We start from the raw sequence: 23026 nt of genomic DNA, 5'->3' as shown, positions 1-23026 counted from the left end.
CCAGGAATGAGTGGGTTAAGCTATGATGAATGTTTGTCGGCACTGGGCCTGTATGAGCTGGGGTTTAGAAGAATGAGGGGGGACATTGAAACTTACCGAATAATGAAAGGCTTGGATAGAGTGGATGTGGAGAGGATGTTTCCACTAGTGGGAGAGTCTAGGACCAGAGCTCATAGCCTCAGAATTAAAGAATTTAGGAAGGAGAAGAGGAGGAATTTCTTTAGTCAGAGGGTCTGAATCTGTAGAATTCATTGCCACAGAGGGCTGTGGAGGCCGTCAATTGATATAGTTTTAAGGCAGAGTGTAATAGATTCTTAATTAGTATGGGTGTCAGGAGTTATGGGGAGAAGGCAGGAGAATGGGGTTGAGAGGGAAAGATAGATCAGCCATGATTGAATGGCGGAGTTGACTTGATGGGCCGAATGGCCTAATTCTCCCCTGTCACATGAACTTATGTCTATCCAAAAGTCTCTTAAATGCCACTATTGTATTTGCCTCGACCAGCAGCAGATCCAGGCACTCACCATCTGGTTGACGGCAAAGAAACACACCCCACACTTGTCCTCGATACTTTGCCCCTCTCACCTTAAAGCTATCCTCACTAGTATTTGATTTTTCCAACCTATGGGAGAAAGGTTCTGACTGTCTACCCTACCAATGCCTCTCAGAATTTTATATCTCTCATCAGGTCCTGGTCCTGGTCCTGGTTCTGGTCCTGGTCCTGGTCCTGGTCCTGGTCCTGGTCCTGGTCCTGGTCCTGGTCCTGGTCCTGGTCCTGGTCCTGGCTGATCATTGCGCAAACACCTAATTAGTGGTGATCTTGCGCAGGTCGGAGCGAGTAGAGTCGTGATTACATTTTGAAGTGAGCCTTTTTGACCAAGTTGAGGAGATCTCGTTGCTCAATCCACTTTGTAAATGACCGACCATCGGGAGCGGCGCGTGTGTTGGGTGGTAACATATTACATTCCCTTATGGTCCTTGGATAAAGGGAATATTGGTAGCAAAGTCTTGAAATTCAGCGAGTTGATACAATACATTACAATACATCTTTATTGTCATTGTACAGGGGTACAACGAGATTGGGAATGCGCCTCCCATACGATGCAATAAATTAATTAGCTAGTCAGTATTAATTTAAACAACCCAATGAAACAAATTAGAACAGTTTTAAAACAGAATAAAGTGCAAGTAGGTCTGTGCCGGTTCACTGTGTGATGTGACCATCTGGCTCAGCAGGACCGGTTCATAGCAGCTATGGCCCTGGGGATGAAGCTGTTCCTGAGTCTGGAGGTGCGAGCGTAGAAGGCCTTGTATCGTCTGCCCGATGGAAGGAGTTCGAACAGACTGTTGCAGGGGTGTGAAGAGTCTTTGTGGATGCTGGTGGCTTTTCTGAGGCATCGTGTGTTGTAGATGCCCTCCAAGGCTGGTAGCTGTGTTCCGATGGTCCTCTGAGCTCTATGGACTACCCGCTGAAGAGCTTTCGTCTCTGCCTCCGTGCAGCAGAGATACCACACAGGGATGCCATGTGTTAGGATGCTCTCTATGGTGCAGCGGTAGAAGGTCGTCAGCAGCTGTTGGGGTAGACCAGACTTCCTCAGTGTTCTTAGGTAGAACAGTCGTTGCTGTGCCTTCTTGACCAGCGCAGCAGTGTTATTGGACCATGTTAGGTCCTCCGAAATGTGAGTGCCCAGAAACTTGAAGCTGGACACTCTCTCCACACTGTCCCCGTTGATAGAGATCGGGGCGTATTCCCCGTTGTGTGACCTATGGAAGTTGATGATCAGCTCCTTGGTCTTGGTGGTATTTAGGGACAGGCTGTTATCAGTGCACCAGTCAGCCAGGTTCTGCACCTCCGCTCTGTATTTTGTTTCATCACCGTTAGTGATCAGCCCGATCACCGTTGTGTCGTCTGCAAACTTGACAATGGTGTTGGTGTCGAATGCAGGAACACAGTCATGTGTGAAGAGGGAGTAGAGCATGGGGCTCAGAACACAGCCCTGTGGTGTGCCGGTACTCAGGGTGATAGTGGAGGACAAGTGGAGGCCCATTCTCACTGCCTGCGGTCGCTCCAGCAGATAGTCCAGGATCCAGTCGCATAACGACGAGCTGAGGCCTAGCTGGTGGGGACGGGTATTTTGTCTCGTTTCATGGCAGTTGGCGCTCTGGGATGATGGAAGATTTGATGGTGTGATTTTGTAAATCTCTTTGTAAATTGCAATAAGTCTTAGCCTGATTCTGTGGAGCTGTAGGGTATCCCATCCGAGAGTCAGTATATTATTCACACTTGATTTGTGCCTTTAGTCATTACATACAAAGCCAGCTGCTCAGTGATGTACTTTCTCCAGGGTGATCTTGTTGTTGTTGTTGTTGAAAGTATCTCATACGGCTCCACAATACTCCAATTTGGGCCTGACCAAGGCCTTGTAGGTGTTCTCTTTGACGGATGTACTACATGCGTGGAAATTTCTTTTAAGAAGGCCGAGCGTTCTATTTGCTTTGTTAGATATTTGACTAATATGCGTTGCCCAACTTAAATCTTTGCTTAATTTGACTCCTAGATGTGGGTGAAGGTCGACAGCACGCAATGTGTGGCTGCCCATGTTGTATTCCAATAAAAGTGGTTTAGTCTTGTGTGAGACATGCATGGTGTGACATTTGGTTGTATTGAATGACATCTGCCAGGTTTCCCCCACTCACAGAGAGCATCCACATCTACCAGGTTTCCCCACTCACAGAGAGCATCCACATCTACCAGGTTTCCCCCACTCACAGAGAGCATCCACATCTACCAGGTTTTCCCCACTCACAGAGAGCATCCAGATCCCACTTTTTAAGAAAGGAGGGAGAGAGAAAATGGGTAATTATAGACCAGTTAGTCTGACATCAGTGGTGGGGAAGATGCTGGAGTCAATTATAAAAGACGAAATTGCTGAGCATTTGGATAGCAGTAACGGGATCATTCCGAGTCAGCATGGATTTACGAAGGGGAAATCATGCTTGACAAATCTACTGGAATTTTTTGAGGATGTAACTAGGAAAATTGACAGGGGAGAGTCAGTGGATGTGGTGTACCTCGACTTTCAGAAAGCCTTCGACAAGGTCCCACATAGGAGATTAGTGGGCAAAATTAGGGCACATGGTATTGGGGGTAGGGTACTGACATGGATAGAAAATTGGTTGACAGACAGAAAGCAAAGAGTGGGGATAAATGGGTCCCTTTCGGAATGGCAGGCAGTGACCAGTGGGGTATCGCAAGGTTCGGTGCTGGGACCCCAGCTATTTACGATATACATTAATGACTTAGACGAAGGGATTAAAAGTACCATTAGCAAATTTGCAGATGATACTAAGTTGGGGGGTAGTGTGAATTGTGAGGAAGATGCAATAAGGCTGCAGGGTGACTTGAACAGGTTGTGTGAGTGGGCGGATACATGGCAGATGCAGTTTAATGTAGATAAGTGTGAGGTTATTCACTTTGGAAGTAAGAATAGAAAGGCAGATTATTATCTGAATGGTGTCAAGTTAGGAGGAGGGGGAGTTCAACGAGATCTGGGTGTCCTAGTGCATCAGTCAATGAAAGGAAGCATGCAGGTACAGCAGGCAGTGAAGAAAGCCAATGGAATGTTGGCCTTCGTAACAAGAGGAGTTGAGTATAGGAGCAAAGAGGTCCTTCTACAGTTGTACCGGGCCCTGGTGAGACCGCACCTGGAGTACTGTGTGCAGTTTTGGTCTCCAAATTTGAGGAAGGATATTCTTGCTATGGAGGGCGTGCAGCGTAGGTTCACTAGGTTAATTCCCGGAATGGCGGGACTGTCGTATGTTGAAAGGCTGGAGCGATTGGACTTGTATACACTGGAATTTAGAAGGATGAGGGGGGATCTTATTGAAACATATAAGATAATTAGGGGATTGGACACATTAGAGGCAGATAACATGTTCCCAATGTTGGGGGAGTCCAGAACAAGGGGCCATGGTTTAAGAATAAGGGGTAGGCCATTTAGAACGGAGATGAGGAAGAACTTTTTCAGTCAGAGGGTGGTGAAGGTGTGGAATTCTCTGCCTCAGAAGGCAGTGGAGGCCGGTTCGTTGGATGCTTTCAAGAGAGCGCTGGATAGAGCTCTTAAGGATAGCGGAGTGAGGGGGTATGGGGAGAAGGCAGGAACGGGGTACTGATTGAGAGTGATCAGCCATGATCGCATTGAATGGTGGTGCTGGCTCGAAGGGCTGAATGGCCTACTCCTGCACCTATTGTCTATTGTCTATCCTTTTGTATGAACAAGCTGTCTACTGGTGTTTTAATCTCTATAAATTATGGCATCATCTGCGAAGAGTCGAACTCTGGCCGAAACTGCATTTGGAATGTCATTAATGTACAGTAGGAAGAGCAATGGACCCATGACCCTGTGGCACACCTGATGTCACAGGAGTTTCAATAGACGTCTCTCCCTCCAAGAGAACTCGCTGGTGTCTCCTTGTCAAAAAGGTCTCAATCCATTTTAGGAGGTTGCCGTCTATTCCTACATGGTTGAGCTTGTACAGGAGCTGCTTGTGGGGAACCTTATCAAAAGCCTTACTGAAGTCAAATATAATCAGGTCAGTCTGACCCTTGTTATTGAGCGACCTGGCTAGGTCATCGATGAGTCCCGCCAGTTGGGTTTCACATGATCGACCCTGTCTAAAGCCATGTTGGTGGTTTGTCACCCACAACCTCCAGCATTCCAGGAAAAACATTCCAAGTCTGTCCAACTTCTCCCTGTAGTTGATATCCCCAAATACAAGCATCATTCTGGTATACACCCACTGCACCCCGTCAAGTCTCCACATCCTTCCTGTAATGTACAGCAATACTCCAAATGCATCCTAACCAAAGTCCTATAAAGCTGCATGAGGCAAAATACTTCCTGACTCTTGTACTCCATGCCCTGACCAATGAACACAAGCATCCCCAATGCCTTCTTTATTCTCTGTCTACTTCTGTTGCCACTTTCAGTGACTTATGGACATGGACCTCAAGATCCCCCTGTACATCTGTCTTAAGAGATTCTATAACTATATTAAGTGTGAAAGGATAGCTAGGATGGGAATGGCTGATGGGGTGGAAGGTGAGGACAAGGGGGATTCTGTCCTTGTTACGAATGGGGGGAGGGGGAGCATTGAAGATGATACCTTCAATGTGGTCATCTATGTGTGGAGATGGGCCAGGTCTTAAATGAATACTTCTGGTCTGTATTTACCGTGGAGAAGGTTATGGAAGCTGGTGAGTTCGGGGAAGAGAATAGTGATGTCCTGAAACACATCCACATTCCAGTCACATAATGCATAAAGGTGGATAAATCCCTTGGGCTTGACCAAGCGTACCCTAGGGTACTGTGGAAGCTAGAGAAGAAATAACAGAGGCCGTGGCAGAGATAGTTGTGACAACTCTCCCTAGTTATCATTCGGCATTCAAGGGGCAACCTTTTCACATAGAGGACGGTGGTGGGTTCTTAGAATGAGCTGCCAGTTGAAGCAGTTGAGGCAGGTAGTACAACATTTAAAAGGCATTTAGACAGATGCATGGGTAGGAACGGTTCAGAGGGAGATGAGGCAAATGGATTGTAGTTGTGCATGTGTAGGGTGGTTAACCGCCCAATAGTTGATGGGAAGAAGCTGTTCTTGAACCTGGAAGTAAAGATTGTCAGGCTCCCAAAGCGCCTTGCCAATGATAGTACCAAGAATAGAGCATGGGCAGAATGGTCTTTGATGTTAGCTGCCCTTGATGTAGCTCTTCCTTTAGATCCCTTTGATAATAGGGAGGTCAATTCTGTGTTGGACTGGGCACCTCTGCAGCCTACTTCATTATTGAGCATTCGAATGACTGAACCAGGCCATGATGCAACCAATCAGTTTGCTCTCCATCATACACCTGGAGAATTCACTGAGGTGTTTAGCAACATATTGCATCTCAAACCTGTGGGGAAGTAGAGAGTTAGGGTTAATGCAAGTGAGTTTACTTTATACTTGCAGCAATGTGCAGGGCCAAGGAGAGATGTTCAGAGATATGCACACCCAGAAATATGAAGTTGATGACTCTACAATATACAATACAATATCTTTATTGTCAGTGTACAAGTACAACAAGATTAAGAATGCCACTTCCATATCGATGCTATAAAATAAATAAAACACGGCAAAAACAAAAACAACAAAAAGAAGGGAGAGAAAAAAGAAACAAGGTTAAGTGCAAATAGGTTGATGCAGGGTCAGTTGTACCAGATGACCATGGGGGCAGAGACGGATCATGGAGGGCTCTCAGCAGGTCCGATTCAGAGCAGCTATAGCTCCAAGGATAAAGCTGTTTCTTAGTCTGGAGGTGCGGGCGTAGAAGGCCTTGTAACATCTGCCAGATGGAAGTAGTTGAAACAGACGGTGGCATGGGTGTGTGGAGTCCTTGTAGATGCTGGTGGCTTTCCTGAGGCAGCGTGCGTTGTAGATGTCCTACAGGGCTGGCAGCTGTATCCCAATGATCCTCTGCGCTCTGCAGTCGACCCGCTGAAGAGCTCTCCTATCTGCTGCCATGCAGCTGAGATACCACACATAGATGCCGTATGTCAGTATGCTCTCTGTGGTGCAGCGGTAGAAGGTCATCTGTAACTGTTGGGGCAGACTAGCCTTTTTCAGCGTTCTCAGGAAAACAGCCGTTGCTGTGCTTTTTTGACTAGCGCAGCAGTGTTAGTGGACCATGTGAGGTCCTCTGAAATATGTGTGCCCAGAAACCTGAAGCTGGACACTCTGTCCCCGTTGATGGAGACTGGAGCGTATTCCGCATTCTGTGACCTTCTGAAGTTGATGATTAGCTCCTTGGTTTTGGTGGTATTTAGGGACAGGTTGTTATCAGTGCACCAGTCCGCCAGGTTCTGCACCTCCGCTCGGTATTTTGTTAGTTCTGTTTAGGGACAGGTTGTTCTCTGAGCACCAGCTCGCCAGGTTCTGCACCTCAGCTCTGTAGGCTGATTCATCACCGTTGGAGATCAGCCCGATCATCGTTGTATCGTCTGCAAATTTGAAGATGGTGTTGGTGGCGAATGCAGGAGCACAGTAATGTGTGAAGAGGGAGTAGAGGATGGGGCTCAATACACAACCCTGTGGTGTGCCGGTACTCAGAGTGGTGGTGGAGGACAGGTGGAGGCCCAGTCTCACTGCCTGAGGGCGCTCCAGCAGAAATTTCAGGATCCAATTGCATATTGACGAGATGAGGCCTAGCTGGTGGAGTTTGGAGGTGAGCTTGTGGGGATGACTGTGATGAAGGCAGAGCTACAGTCAATAAATAGCATCCTCACATATGTGCCCTGTCTCTCCAGGTGAGTCAGGACGGTATAAAGAGCCAGAGAGATGGCGTCCTCTGCTGTGGGTCAGTGAGGAGCAAGTGTTGTTGCCACTTCGCACAGTTTGATGCTGCCCATGAGGAAGTCCAGGATCTTGTTCAGAGAGAGGAGCAAAGACACAGTTTCCTGAGTTTGAGAGAGGATAATGGTGCCAAAAAACAAGCTGCTGGAGGAACTCGGTGGATCATGCAGCATCCATGCAGCCAAAGAGCGAGTTGATGTTTCGGCTCAAGACTCTGCCCCAGGCTGGCAGTTTATACTTTAAAACACTTCAGTGCTTTGGAGCATTTGTGTATACAATAATACAATACAATACAGGTATGTAGGTTAATTGGCTGGGTAAATGTAAAAATTGTCCCTAGTGGGTGTAGGATAGTGTTAATGTACGGGGATCACTGGGCGGCACGGACTTGGAGGGCCGAAAAGGCCTGTTTCCGGCTGTATGTATATGATATGATAATACAATACATCTTTATTGTCATTGTACAGGGGTACAACGAGATTGGGAATGCGCCTCCCATACGATGCAATAAATTAATTAGCTAGTCAGTATTAACTTAAACAACCCAATGAAACAAATTAGAACAGTTTTAAAACAGAATAAAGTGCAAGTAGATCTGTGCCGGTTCACTGTGCGATGTGACCATCCGGCTCAGCAGGACCAGTTCATAGCAGCTATGGCCCTGGGGATGAAGCTGTTCCTGAGTCTGGAGGTGCGGGCGTAGAAGGCCTTGTATCGTCTGCCTGATGGTAGAAGTTCGAACAGACTGTTGCAGGGGTGTGAAGAGTCTTTTTGGATGCTGGTGGCTTTCCTGAGGGATCGTGTGTTGTAGATGCCCTCCAAGGCTGGTAGCTGTGTTCCGATGGCCCTCTGAGCTCTATGGACTACCCGCTGAAGAGCTTTCCCCTCTGCCTCCGTGCAGCTGAGATACCACACAGGGATGCCATATGTTAGGATGCTCTCTATGGTGCAGCGGTAGAAGGTCGTCAGCAGCTGTTGGGGTAGACCAGACTTCTTCAGTGTTCGTAGGTAGAACAGTCGTTGCTGTGCCTTCTTGACCAGCGCAGCAGTGTTATTGGACCATGTTAGGTCCTCCGAAATGTGAGTGCCCAGAAACTTGAAGCTGGACACTCTCTCCACAATGTCCCCATTGATAAAGATCGGGGTGTATTCCCCGTTATGTGACCTACGGAAGTTGATGATCAGCTCCTTGGTTTTGGTGGTATTTAGGGACAGGTTGTTATCAGTGCACCAGTCCGCCAGGTTCTGCACCTCCGCTCGGTATTTTGTTTCATCACTGTTGGTGATCAGCCCGATTACCGTTGTGTCGTCTGCAAACTTGACAATGGTGTTGGTGTCGAATGCAGGAACACAGTCGTGTGTGAAGAGGGAGTAGAGCATGGGGCTCAGAACACAGCCCTGTGGTGTGCCGGTACTCACCCATTCTCACTGCCTGCAGTCGCTCCAGCAGGAAGTCCAGGATCCAGTCACATAACGACGAGCTGAGGCCTAGCTGGTGGAGTTTGGTGATGAGCTTGGTGGGGATGACTGTGTTGAAGGCAGAGCTATAGTCAATGAATAGCATCCTCACGTATGTGCCCTGTCTCTCCAGGTGAGTCAGGACAGTGTGAAGAGCCAGAGAGATGGTGTCCTCTTTGGATCTATTTGCCCTGTATGCAAATTGATCCTGAGAGCATGAGAAAACGTTCATCGGTACATGTTTCTAGATTATTTTAGAGATATAGCGCGGAAACAGGCCCTTCGGCCCACCGAGTCCACTCCGACCAGCGATCTCCACACATTAACACTACCCTGCACACACTAGGGACAATTTACATTTATACCAGGCCAATTAACCTACAAACCTGTAGCTTGTGGGAGTGTTGGAAGAAACTGGAGGTCCTGGAGAAAACCCACGCAGTTCATGGGGAGAACGTACAAACTCCGTGCAGACAGCACCCATAGTGAGGATAGCAGCCAGGTCCAAGTCGCTATGAGGCAGCAACTTTACCACTGCGCCACCGTTTTACTGCTCATAGATATTGCAAGGCTCCAGATATATCATCATTAACATTAACGTTTCAGTGCCGAACATCAGCCTGGAGGTGCTGAAACCCTCGTTCCCCGAGATCCTGCTGGAGTCGCATGTCGTGATGATTCGGGTGAGTCGGCCTCTCGGACGCCAAATTATTGCAATACATGATCTAGTGCAATCCTGCTGTCTACCTTATACCCTCATATAATACACCCCCTCTTCATCTCACCACTCCAACCTCTCCTCACAACAGAAATACTCCCTCCCAGGCAACTTGTGTAGGGAGGAACGGCAGATGCTGGTTTACACTGAAGAAAGACACAAAATGCTGGAGTAACTCAGTGGACAGGCAGCATCTCCTCCATCTAATGCCTCATGGACTCAGAGTACTGGGGTAACTCAGTGGACAGGCAGCATCTCTGGAGAGAAGGAATGGGTGATGTTTCGACTCAAGGCGCATGTTCAGACTAGGCAACATCTTGGTGAATCTCCTCTGCACTTTGTTCAGTGCCATCACACCCTACCTACACTATACAGCTCTATTACTTTGTGATGTGATCAGAAATGTTCGCCCCTTTACAGTCACCGATCTTATCCAGCATAGAAACAGGCCCTTTGGCCGAACTTGATTCTATAACCATATTTAAAAACATTCTCAGTATCTGTAAATATCCAATGACCAGATTTCCAGGTTCAGCACTATTCAGACTGACAGCAGGTCCAGTGCAACCTTTAAATGTTTCAGCTGCTGCTTATACTTTTTGTTTCTCCCACAGAGTAACAGTGGTCTAAAGCCCAAAGACAACGAGCTCACTTCGAAGCCCTGGCATTGGCCCATCAATTACCAGGTAAATAAAGCCTTGCTGAGTTAGCCGTGGCCCCAGCGGCCGTATCCTGAGGCCGGGGGAGATGTCACCATTGGGCAGGTACTGAACTGGACCATCCACATCAACATTGGCTCCTGAGTGACGTGCCTCCATCAACCATGGCCCTTCCCCATCTACAAGGACACAGCAGAGTGTGCTGCAGTAATGCCCCCTCACCCAGAGCTACAGAGTGTGCTGCAGTAATGCCCACTCACCCAGAGCTACAGTGGTGCCCACTCACCCAGTGGTGCCCACTCACCCAGAGCTACAGAGTGCCCACTCACCCAGTGGTGCCACTCACCCAGTGGTGCCACTCACCCAGTGGTGCCACTCACCCAGTGCTGCAGTGGTGCCCACTCACCCAGTGCTGCAGTGGTGCCCACTCACCCAGTGGTGCCCACTCACCCAGAGCTACAGAGTGCCCACTCACCCAGTGGTGCCACTCACCCAGTGGTGCCACTCACCCAGTGGTGCCACTCACCCAGTGCTGCAGTGGTGCCCACTCACCCAGTGCTGCAGTGGTGCCACTCACCCAGTGGTGCCCACTCACCCAGAGCTACAGAGTGCCCGCTCACCCAGTGGTGCCACTCACCCAGTGGTGCCACTCACCCAGTGGTGCCACTCACCCAGTGGTGCCACTCACCCAGTGGTGTCACTCACCCAGTGGTTCCCACCCACCCAGTGGTGCCACTCACCCAGTGGTGTCACTCACCCAGTGGTGCCCACTCACCCAGTGGTGCCCACTCACCCAGTGGTGCCACTCACCCAGTGGTGCCCACTCACCCAGTGGTGCCCACTCACCCAGAGCTACAGAGTGCCCACTCACCCAGTGGTGCCCACTCACCCAGTGGTGCCCACTCACCCAGTGGTGCCACTCACCCAGTGGTGCCCACTCACCCAGTGCTACAGTGGTGCCCACTCACCCAGTGGTGCCACTCACCCAGTGGTACAGTGGTCCCCACTCACCCAGTGGTCCCCACTCACCCAGTGGTGCCCACTCACCCAGTGCTACAGTGGTGCCCACTCACCCAGTGGTGCCCACTCACCCAGTGCTACAGTGGTGCCCACTCACCCAGTGGTCCCCACTCACCCAGTGGTCCCCACTCACCCAGTGGTCCCCACTCACCCAGTGGTGCCCACTCACCCAGTGGTGCCCACTCACCCAGAGCTACAGAGTGCCCACTCACCCAGTGGTGCCCACTCACCCAGTGCTACAGTGGTGCCCACTCACCCAGTGGTCCCCACTCACCCAGTGGTACAGTGGTCCCCACTCACCCAGTGGTCCCCACTCACCCAGTGCTACAGTGGTGCTCACTCACCCAGAAAAGACAGGAGGAGGAAAGGGATGGGGAAGGATGAAGAAAATTCCAGGAGGGGGTGAGGGGAGGGGGAAGGTGGGGGATGAGAGGGGCACAATGGTTGGTGAGGGATGGATGTTCATAAGTGATAGGAGCAGAATTAGGCCATTCGGCCCACATAGTCTACTCCGCCATTCAATCATGGCTGATCTATCTCTCCCTCGTAACCCCTGACCCATGATGAGGGCGGCAGTAGTGGAGAGAGTTTGAGGAAAGGTGAGGGGAGGAGGAGTGAGGGGAGAAAGAAGGGGGAGGATGAGAAGGGGGCAACGATGGGAACGATAGAGGAGAAGGAAGGTTTTTATCTTAGGATAAAATTCTTCAAGGTATTGCAGATTCTGGAATATTGAGTAAAACATAGTGCTGGAGCAACTCAATGCGTCAGTCTGTGTCTGAAGGGGATGGATAGGCAATGTTTTGGGTTGGAACCACTCAGACTGGAGTCGGTGGGATAAAGCTGGAAAAAGTGGTTGCATTAAGGTTGGGGGATTGATTGGCAGATGGGTGGAGTAGGAGAGAAAGGCAAGTGGTGAAAAGGAGACAAAAGGGTGTTGGAGGAGTGAAATGTAAAGCCAGAGGCAGGGATATAAGGGAGTTAGAGGGATACTGATTGTGGATGATCAGCCATGATCACATTGAATGGCGGTGCTGGCTCGAAGGGCTGAATGGCCTCCTCCTGCACCTATTGTCTATTGTCATAGATGGGACAATTTATCTGAAGAATGTTCAATAGACAATAGACAATAGGTGCAGGAGTAGGCCATTCAGCCCTTCGAGCCAGCACCTATTCAATGCGATCATGGCTGATCACTCTCAATCAGTACCCCGTTCCTGCCTTCTCCCCATACCCCCTCACTCCGCTATCCTTAAGAGCTCTATCCAGCTCTCTCTTGAAAGCATCCAACGAACTGGCCTCCACTGCCTTCTGAGGCAGAGAATTCCACACCTTCACCACTCTCTGACTGAAAAAGTTCTTCCTCATCTCCGTTCTAAATGGCATGATATGAAATATCGCCCATCCATTTCCTCCACAGATGTTGCCTGACTCGCTGAGTTGCTATTGAATAGTGTCTGTCATCTGTCTACCTTCTGAACTTCAATGCAATGTTATGTTTTCACAGGGTCTTCGTTTCTCTGGGACAAATGAGACTGAATATCGAGTTTATTTATTGGGAAACCCTGTAAGTTGTGAACAACAGCCATTACAGTCATAGAACAGGCCCTTCTGCCCAACTCATCCATGCCAACCAAGATGCCCCATCTAAGCTGGTCCCATTTGCATGTCCCTCCATTACCCCTCTCACTAGCCCACTCCATCCAATCACGTTACACAATCCATGTTGACTGAGTCATGCAGCACGTAACAGGCCCTTCAGCCCTGCTCATCCATGCTGATTATCATGCACCATCCATGATGGGGGCGTATCTGCCCCCATTATCATGCCCCATCCATGATGGGGGCATAACAGGCCCTTCGGCCCCGCTCATCCATGCCGATTATCATGCCCCATCTAAACACGTCCCATTTGCTCATACTTGGCCCATATTCCTGTAAACCTTTCCCATCCATGTACCAGTTCAAATATCTTCTAAATGCTGTTTTAGTACCTGCCTCATCTACCTCCTCTTGCAGCTTCTTGCGTATACCCACCACGCTTGTGTGAAAGGGTGGGGTGAAAGGAATTGTTGATGCTTTGGGTGGAGTCCCTGCATCAAGCCTGAGTGGACAATGAGTCAAGAGTGTTTAGTTGTCTGTGTACAATGCTGCATCTGAACTGGCCCATAAATGCAATACCCTCAGATAATGCATCAACATTATTTGAATTTTTTTATAAAACAATCACCATAATACTAGTGCAAAAATCAAAGGCAGTGCCTAGAAATTCATAGTTGCTGAGCAGTGTTCAAGATCCTGATGGTTGTTGGGAAGCTGTTATTCTTGAACCTGGTGGTCACGGTTTTCAGGCTCCTGAACCTTCTTCCTGAGAGTGACACGAAAGTGCAACCAGGGTGCTGTGTTTGTTTGTTTGATGATATTGCTGGCCTTTTGAGGCATCTCCAATAGAGCCTTTGATGGTAGGGAGATCAGTTTCTGTGAATAACTGGGCAGCGTCTACACTCTCTGGAATGTTCTTCCTTCCTGGGTGTTTGAGTTGCCGAAACAGGCCTTGATGCACCAGTCAATGTGCTCTCTAACGCACGCCTACAGAAGCTCAGTAGAGTGTTTGTCGACCTCAGGGCCATCCGGGAAAACGAGAGTTTCCTGGACAAGACCTTCAGTGAGGTTGTCACACCAAGGATACAGGCAGAGCGAAGGTGGGTGACTGAGAAAGGGGAGTAAACGTGGAGTGCAGGGGACCCTGGTGGCTGTACCTACTGAAAACAGGCACATCCTCGAGGGCGGCTGACATGACAAGATTGAGTGGTCGCCAGGGCTGTCACTCCAAACCTGGTGCCGAGGCTCAACGGGGAAGAGTGACGTCAGGCAGAGCCATAGTGGAGGGAGCTCCGTCCTCAGAGGTGCGGACAGGAGATTCTGCAGCAGCAGGCGAGACTCCAGGATGGTCTGTTGCCTCCCTGGTGCCAGGGTCCACAATGGTACACTACCTCCCTGGTGCCAGGGTTCAGGATGGTGAGTTGCCTCCCTGGTGCCAGGGTCCATGATAGTACACTGCCTCCCTGGTGCCAGGGGCCAGGATGGTGAGTTGCCTCCCTGGTGCCAGGGTCCACGATAGTACACTGCCTCCCTGGTGCCAGGGTCCACAATGGTACACTACCTCCCTGGTGCCAGGGGCCAGGATGGTGAGTTGCCTCCCTGGTGCCAGGGTCCACAATGGTACACTACCTCCCTGGTGCCAGGGTCCACAATGGTACACTACCTCCCTGGTGCCAGGGTCCACAATGGTACACTACCTCCCTGGTGCCAGGGTCCACAATGGTACACTACCTCCCTGGTGCCAGGGTTCAGGATGGTACACTACCTCCCTGGTGCCAGGGGCCAGGATGGTACACTACCTCCCTGGTGCCAGGGGCCAGGATGGTGAGTTGCCTCCCTGGTGCCAGGGTCCACGATGGTACACTGCCTCCCTGGTGCCAAGGTTCAGGATGGTACACTGCCTCCCTGGTGCCAGGGTTCAGGATGGTGAGTTGCCTCCCTGGTGCCAGGGTTCAGGATGGTACACTGCCTCCCTGGTGCCAAGGTTCAGGATGGTGAGTTGCCTCCCTGGTGCCAAGGTTCAGGATGGTGAGTTGCCTCCCTGGTGCCAGGGTTCAGGATGGTACACTACCTCCCTGGTGCCAAGGTTCAGGATGGTACACTGCCTCCCTGGTGCCAGGGTTCAGGATGGTGAGTTGCCTCCCTGGTGCCAGGGTTCAGGATGGTACACTACCTCCCTGGTGCCAGGGTTCAGGATGGTACACTACCTCCCTGGTGCCAGGGTTCAGGATGGTACACTACCTCCCTGGTGCCAGGGTTCAGGATGGTACACTACCTCCCTGGTGCCAAGGTTCAGGATGGTACACTGCCTCCCTGGTGCCAGGGTTCAGGATGGTGAGTTGCCTCCCTGGTGCCAGGGTTCAGGATGGTACACTACCTCCCTGGTGCCAGGGGCCAGGATGGTACACTACCTCCCTGGTGCCAGGGTTCAGCACGTCTCGGAGCAGCTGCACGACATCCTCATGAGTGAGGGGGAGTAGCCAGAGGTTGGTGTGCATGTTGGCACAAATGATCCAGGTCAGAAGAGGAAGGAGGTTCTGCAACAAGGCTTTATGGAATTAGGTGGAAGACTGAAAAGCAGGACCTGCAGGGTAGTGATCTCAGGATTGGTTCCACTACCTCATGAAGGTAAGGATAGGAAAATAGGGGAAATTAATGTGTGGCTGAGGAGTCGGTGCAGGCGGCAGGGATTCAAATTTCTTGATAATTGGGATCTCTTTCGGGGCAGGGGTGACCTGTATAAAAGGGACGGGTTGCACCTAAACTGGAGTGGGGGGGGGGGGGGGGCAACATCATAGAAACATAGAAAATAGGTGCAGGAGGAGGCCATTTGGCCCTTCGAGCCAGCACCACTATTCATTGTGATCATGGTTGATCATCCACAATCAATAACCCGTGCCTGCCTTCTCCCCATACCCCTTGATTCCGCTAGCCCCTAGAGCTCTATCTAACTCTCTTTTAAATTCATTCAGAAAATTCCACAAATTCATAACTCTGGGTGAAAAAGTTTTTCTCATCTCAGTTTTAAATGATCTCCCTTTATTCTTAGACTGTGGCCCCTGGTTCTGGACTTCCCCCAACATTAGGAACATTTTTTTAGCACCTAGCTTGTCCAGTCCTTTAATAATGTTATATGTTTCTGTAAGATCCCCTCTCATCCTTCTAAATTCCAGTGAATACAAGCCCAGTCCCTAACCCTCCCATCATAGCAGGAAGGAATGGGAGGGGGAGTTGAAGTGCTGAGCCACCGGGAGATCAGGTTGGTTGAGACGGACTGAGCGGAGGTGTTCAGCAAAATGATCGCCGAGCCTGTGCCAACTCCCCCTCCCATTCCCAATCTGACCTTTCTGTCCTGGGCCTCCTCCATTGTCAGAGTGAGGCCCAGCACAAATTGGAGGAACAGCACCTCATATTTCGCCTGGGCAGTTCACACCACAGTGGTATTAACATTAACTTCTCTAACTTCAGATAGCCCCTGCTTCCCCTCTCTATCCCCTCCCCCTTCCCAGTTTTCCCACTAGTCTTTCTGTCTCCGACTATATCTTATCTTTGTCCCACCCCCTGCCCTGACATCAGTCTGAAGAAGGGTCTCGACCCGAAATGTCACCCATTCCTTCCCTCCTGAGATGCTGCCTGACCTGCTGAGTTCGATTTAAACCAGACGACAGGGGAAAGTGCTGGGAGTAAGGAGATGTGTGAGGGTTAGGTACATGGGGGGGGGGGGGGGAGGGGGGTATGTGAGGGGGGGGGGGGGTATGTGGGGGGTGGGGGATGCACGAGTACCAGCAAGTCATGAAGAGAGTGGTCCCCAAGTAAAGGAGAAAGGGGAGGGGAGAGAAGAACAAGGCAGCAATCGTATTGGAGCAGTGGGACTGCACGATAGGCTGGGTGTGGTAGAGTGTAAGTGGACGTCTGTCTCTGTTCTCATGTGGGGGGGGGTAGTTGGGACTGCACGATAGGCTGGGTGTGGTAGTGTGGAGGACGTCTGTCTCTGTTCTCATGGGGGGGGGGGGTAGTTGGGACTGACGTCTGGGGAATGAAGGAAACAATGAGCACCTCTGTCCCATGTCTGCAATGTGTCACCGTACTTTCTTCTGTGAAGGTGATTTGGTGGCTGAACCTCGTGGGCCTCCTCATGTACGTTCTGCTCTTCAGTTTTACAGTTGTCTACCTACAGCGAGGATATCAGCCAGGTTATCAGGTGAGAGGTCAGTATCGTGTGTGCCTGTGCACCAACCTTGATTCGTGTCTCAACTACTTTTCCATTTTTTTCACCAGAATTTTAAAAACTCACATTTGGCATATTGACTTGAGACAATGCTTCCCAGATGGTATCAGGCAACTGAACCGTCCTCTCACCAGCTAGAGAGCGGTCCTGGCTTCCCACCTATTTCATTGGAGACTCTCGAACAGTCCTTAATCGTAACTCATTGGGTTTTAAGTTTGGCACAGACATTGTGAGGGGAAGGGTCTGTTCCTGTGAAACACTGCCTGCTGTGGTAGGTACCTTGCATTACGTGATTCCCAGGCATCTTGTACCCAAAGGGCCAATACAAATCTTTGTCACTTCAGGGAAGTTATCTGTTGTGTGATGTTTCAGAGAGCAGTGCGCTGACACTATGTGTTCTGCTCCTTAGAACGGTGTAACATTACTCTGAGCGCAGCCAGATATGTACTGCTAGGATGGATCCTGCATTATTCACCCTTCTATCTGATGGGCCGAATCCTCTACTATCATCACTATTTCCCAGCAATGCTCTTCAGCAGTATGCTAACAGGTACGTAAACTCACTGACAATCTACAATATCACAGCAACTCACTAACAATCTACAATCTCACAGCAGTATGCTAACTCACTAACAATCCACAATCTCACAGCAACTCACTAACAATCTACAATCTCACAGCAGTATGCTAACTCATTAACAATCTACAATCTCACAGCTGAATGCTAACAGGTACATAAAATCACTGACAATCTACAATATCACAGCAGTATGCTAACTCACTAACAATCCACAATCTCACAGACTACAGCCATTGATTGGGACACACATTAGTTTTATTTATAATACAAGCAGTTATTGCTGGAATCAATCCACGTCTGCCAGTATCTCTGGGAAAAGAAGCAGTTGTCCCAATGTGCTCCAGACCAAGCTGGATGCGTTTCCAACCAATCATCTTGGTGTAACTGATAGATGGAATAGTTACTTTCCACTGGGCTCAGATGTGATTCGTATTATTATCCACAATTTGTGAAGATTTTTAGATGAGATGAGGTGACGTGGAGAAAAAGGAGCATACTCTGATTCTTCTTCAATAACTTATTTATGGAATAATATATGGAATTTCAGCACCCCTAATTTTGAGTAGGGTGTAATAGTGTAAAAGGCACAGAGATGGGTGGAAATGTTAAAGTACGTCCAGGAGAGATGTTTGAGCCGGAACATCAGTAGTTGTATAAGAGAAGGGGCAATAGTGGACCTGGGCAAGTAGCCAGACAAGTGGCCACAGTGGTGCAGCGGTAGAGTTGCTGCCTTGCAGCGCTGGAGACCCGGGTTTGATCCTGATTACAGGTGCTGTCTGTACGGAGTTTGTACGTTCTCACCGTGACCGCGTGGGTTTTCTCCGAGATCTGTGGCTCAAAGGGTGGTGCTGGCTCGAAGGGCCGAATGGCCTACTCCTGCACCTATTGGCTATCTCCGGTTTCCTCCCACACTCCAAAGTCGTACAGGAGTGTCGGTTCATTGGCTTGGTGTATGTGTAAATTGTCCCTAGTGTGTTTGGGATAGTGTTAATGTGCAGGGATCGCTGGTCAGTGCGGACTTGGTGGGTTGAAGGACCTGTTTCCGCACCACATCTCTAAACTAAACTAAAGTGGTTGAAATTGGGGGTGAGATGGGGGGTTGGGCACCTTGGGGAGAGTGACTATAACCACGTTTCAAGGTGGATATGAAGATGAATAAGGATTTTGTAAAGAATGGGCCATTTCTCAGCCATTCACCATTGTCGTTTCTCAGCTGAGTTCACCAACACCTCTGTCTCTCGGCAGCCTAAATTTACCTTCCACACTGTCATCAATTCCACCGATCTTTATGCCACTCACCAACTTTCTGATTCTGCCTCAAGGTTTGTGTTTAATTGTCATGTGCACTGAGAATGGAACTACGACATTCTTACTTGAAGCAACTTTAACACCCGTGTCGAGGCAGTGCAGCGTATGTTCACCAGGTTAATCCCCGAGATGGCAGGACTGCTAGTGCTACACATGTGGGTCTGGCAGGCAGGTTTGCTAGTGCTACACGTGTGGGTCTGGCAGGCAGGTTTGCTAGTGCTACACGTGTGGGTTTAAACTAAGTAGTGGGGGGGAGGGGTTGACAAATTAGGAATATGAAGATGGAGTTAAAGGGGAAGTGATTACAGGAAAAGTTGCAAAAGACTCCCGAATTAATGGGAAGGAAAGTTTGAGAAAGGATAAGAGAGTAAGGTCAGGGCCAATAGTGACTGGTGTGAGAGGGGAGATGAATACCAAAGTTAAAGTGTTGTATTTGAATGCGTGAAGTATAAAAAGTAAAGTGGATGAGCTTGAGGCTCAGTTAGATATTGGCAAGTATGATGTTGTGGGAATCACAGAGACATGGCTACAAGAGGACCAGGGCTGGGAACTGAATAGCTGGGAACTGAAGAATGAGGAGGAGATAAGACTTTTCTTTGCCTTCCATCACAGTGAGGGTGTGCCTGGAGCAATCACTGTGATGGCTGTTTGTGTTAAAAATTGTAATTTGTGTGTCTTGTGTCCTTTATTGTCTACTGCCAGACCCTGACGTGAGAGGACGCTGGCGCTATTTGTTCGCCGCTTCTCCGTCAGGACAGTTCGTTTGTTTGTTTTTATGTCTTGACTGTTTTTGTAAAGCATCTTTGAGCATTTGGAAAAGCGCTATATAAAATAAATGTTTATTATTATTATTAATATTCAGGGGTATACGACCTATTGAAAAGACAGACAGGTGGGCAGAGGGGGTGGGGTCGCTCTGTTGGTAAAGAATGATATTCACTCCCTTGCAAGGTGTGACATAGAATCAGATGTAGAATCGGTATGGACAGAACTGAGGAATTGTAAGGGTAAATAGACCGTAATGGGAGTTATCTACAGACCCCCAAACAGTAGCCTGGACATAGGGTGCAAGTTGAATCAAGAGCTAAAATTGGCATGTCCCAAATGTAATGCTACGGTGGTTATGGGAGATTTCAACATGCAGGTAGACTGGGAAAATCAGGTTGGTAATGGACCCCAGGAAAGAGAGTTTGTGGAGTGTCTCTGAGATGGATTCTTAGAACAGCTTGTACTGGAGCCTACCAGGGAGAATCTACAATTTACAATTTGATCTACAATTTGAGAGAGAGGGAAAATCGGAAGTGTCAGCACTACAGTTGAGCAAGGGGGACTATGGAGGCATGAGGGAGGGGCTGGCCAGAGTTGACTGGAAAGAGGGAAGACAGTGGAACAACAATGGCAGGTATTTCTGGGAGTAATATATAAGTTGCAGGATCAGTTCATTCCAAAGAGAAAGAAATATTCTAAGGGGAGTAAGAGGTGACCGTGGCTGACAAGGGAAGTCAAGGACAGTATAAAAATAAAAGAGAAGTATAACATAGCAAAGATGAGCGGGAAGCCAGAGGATTGGGACTCTTTTAAAGAGTAACAGAAGATTACTAAAATGGCAATACGGGGAGAAAAGACGAGGTACGAAGGTAAGCTAGCCAAGAATGCAAAGGAGGATAGTAAAGCTTCTTTAGGTATGTGAAGAGGAAAAAAATAGTTAAGGCAAATGTGGGTCCCATGAAGACAGAAGCAGGGGAATTTATTATGGGGAACAAGGAAATGGCAGATGAGTTGAACAGGTACTTTGGATCTGTCTTCACTAAGGAAGATACAAACAATCTCCCAGATGTTCTAGTGGCCAGAGATTCTAGGGTGACGGAGGAAATTAAGGAAATTCACATTAGGCGGGAAATGGTGTTGGGTAGACTGATGGGACTGAAAGCTGATAAATCCCCAGGGCCTGATGGTCTGCATCCCAGAGTACTCAAGGAAGTGGCTCTAGAAATCGTGGATGCATTGGTGATCATTTTCCATTATTCGATAGATTCAGGATCAGTTCCTGTGGATTGGAGGGTAGCTAATGTTATCCCACTTTTTAAGAAAGGAGGGAAAGAGAAAACAGGAAATTATAGACCAGTTAGTCTGACATCAGTGGTGGGGAAGATGCTGGAGTCAATTATAAAAGAAGAAATTGCAGAACATTTGGATAGCAGTAACAGGATTGTTCTGAGTCAGCATGGATTTACGAAGGGGAAATCATGCTTGACTAATCTTCTAGAATTTTTTGAGGGTGTAACTAGGAAAATGGACAACGGAGAGCCGGTGGATGTGGTGTACCTGGACTTTCAGAAAGCCTTTGATAAGGTTCCACATAGGAGATTAGTGGGCAAAATTAGAGCACATGGTATTGGGGGTAGGGTACTGACATGGATAGAAAATTGGTTGGCTGACAGGAAACAAAGAGTAGGGATAAATGGGTCCCTTTCAGAATGGCAGGCAGCGACTAGTGGGGTACCGCAAGGCTCGGTGCTGGGACCGCAGCTATTTACAATATACATTAATGACTTGGAAGAAGGGATTAAAAGTACCATTAGCAAATTTGCAGGTGACACAAAGCTGGGTGGCAGTGTGAACTGTGAGGAAGATGCTATGAGGTTGCAGGGTGACTTGGACAGGTTGTGTGAGTGGGCGGATGCATGGCAGATGTAGTTTAATGTGGATAAGTGTGAGGTTATCCACTTTGGTGGTAAGAATAGGAAGGCAGATTATTATCTGAATGGTGTCAAGTTAGGAAGAGGGGACGTACAACGAGATCTAGGTGTCCTAGTGCATCAGTCACTGAAAGGAAGCATGCAGGTACAGCAGGCAGTGAAGAAAGTCAATGGAATGTTGGCCTTCATAACAAGAGGAGTTGAGTATAGGAGCAAAGAGGTCCTTCTACAGTTGTACATGGGCCCTATTGAGACCGCACCTGGAGTACTGTGTGCAATTTTGGTCTCCAAATTTGAGGAAGGACATTCTTGCTATTGAGGGAGTACTGCGTAGGTTTACTAGGTTAATTCCCGGGATGGCGGGACTGTCATATGATGAAAGAATGGAGCGACTGGACTTGTATTCACAGGAATTTAGAAGGATGAAACGTATATAAAATTTAGAAAGATGAAATTGGATTGATCCTTTGTTATTGTTTAAAGATTTTGCAGCAGGCATGATGTTTATTTTTATTCCATCTGCAGCCATTACCTGGCACATTGTGCTGCAAAGTTCAGACCTCCTGTTAAGCCATCAAGCAGCTTACAGAGCTTACACTGGTGGAGTGATGTGCTTGATCATCATCTGTGTCTACAGGTGAGCATGGACTTCACAAAAACAGTGATTGATCCACATGGAATGTTATAGTCCCAGACCAATGCAGCATGACCAAGATAATAGACAATAGGTGCAGGAGTAGGCCATTCGGCCCTTCGAGCCAGCAGCGCTGAGCCGCACTCAGCTTGTCCCACCTCTCCTTGTTTATCCCATATCCTTCTAAACCTTTTCTATCCATGTACCTGTCCAAATGTCTTTTAAATGTTGTATTGTACCTGCCCCAACTACTTCACTAGCAGCTGGTTCCTTTATTCCCACCACCCTCTGAATGAAAAGCTTGCCCCTCAATTCCTATCACATCTTACTTTAGAGTTTCGATATACATTCCACGCTGTTCCCTGTACACTAGCAATATCTTACACACTAGGGACAATTTCACAAGTTTTACCGAAGCCAATTAAACTTCAAGCCTGTACGTCTTGGGGGTGTGGGAGGAAACCGAGCACCCAAAGAAAACTCATGCGGTCACGGGGAGAATATGCAAACTCCGTACAGACAAAACCGTAGTCAGGATCAAACCTGGTCTCTGGTGCAGTGCGGCAGCAACTCCACTGGTTACATAGTCCTGCACAAGAACAGGTCCTTCGGCTAACAAGATGCCAAGACCAATCCTTAAATGCCTGCACATAATCCATAGGACTGGATACTAGTGCCTCTACCATGAAGATCAATAGACAGTACAGCACAGTAACAGGCCCTTCGGCCCGTAATAT

At 48.7% G+C, this 23026-nt stretch overlaps 1 protein-coding gene across 2 annotated transcripts in view; it reads left to right on the top strand.

The window, feature by feature from the left end:
• The window catches only part of pomt2 (protein-O-mannosyltransferase 2), a 71645-nt gene that overhangs the window by 46433 nt on the left and 2186 nt on the right, over positions 1–23026 (top strand). The window contains exons 15-20 of one of the 2 annotated variants that reach the window (XM_078407242.1): positions 9451–9527; positions 10177–10248; positions 12746–12805; positions 16943–17048; positions 17478–17618; positions 22181–22292. In XM_078407242.1, coding sequence (XP_078263368.1) covers positions 9451–9527; positions 10177–10248; positions 12746–12805; positions 16943–17048; positions 17478–17618; positions 22181–22292 — 568 coding nt within the window. Of the gene's footprint in view, positions 1–9450; positions 9528–10176; positions 10249–12745; positions 12806–16942; positions 17049–17477; positions 17619–22180; positions 22293–23026 lie in introns of those variants that run through there. The other variant, XM_078407243.1, reaches the window with a different exon arrangement.

The sequence above is a fragment of the Rhinoraja longicauda genome, chromosome 10, assembly GCF_053455715.1.
Source record: "Rhinoraja longicauda isolate Sanriku21f chromosome 10, sRhiLon1.1, whole genome shotgun sequence".
Classification (NCBI taxonomy): Eukaryota; Metazoa; Chordata; class Chondrichthyes; order Rajiformes; family Arhynchobatidae; genus Rhinoraja; species Rhinoraja longicauda.
Note: the sequence above shows the minus strand (reverse complement) of the source record. Positions and strands in the feature narration are given on the sequence as shown.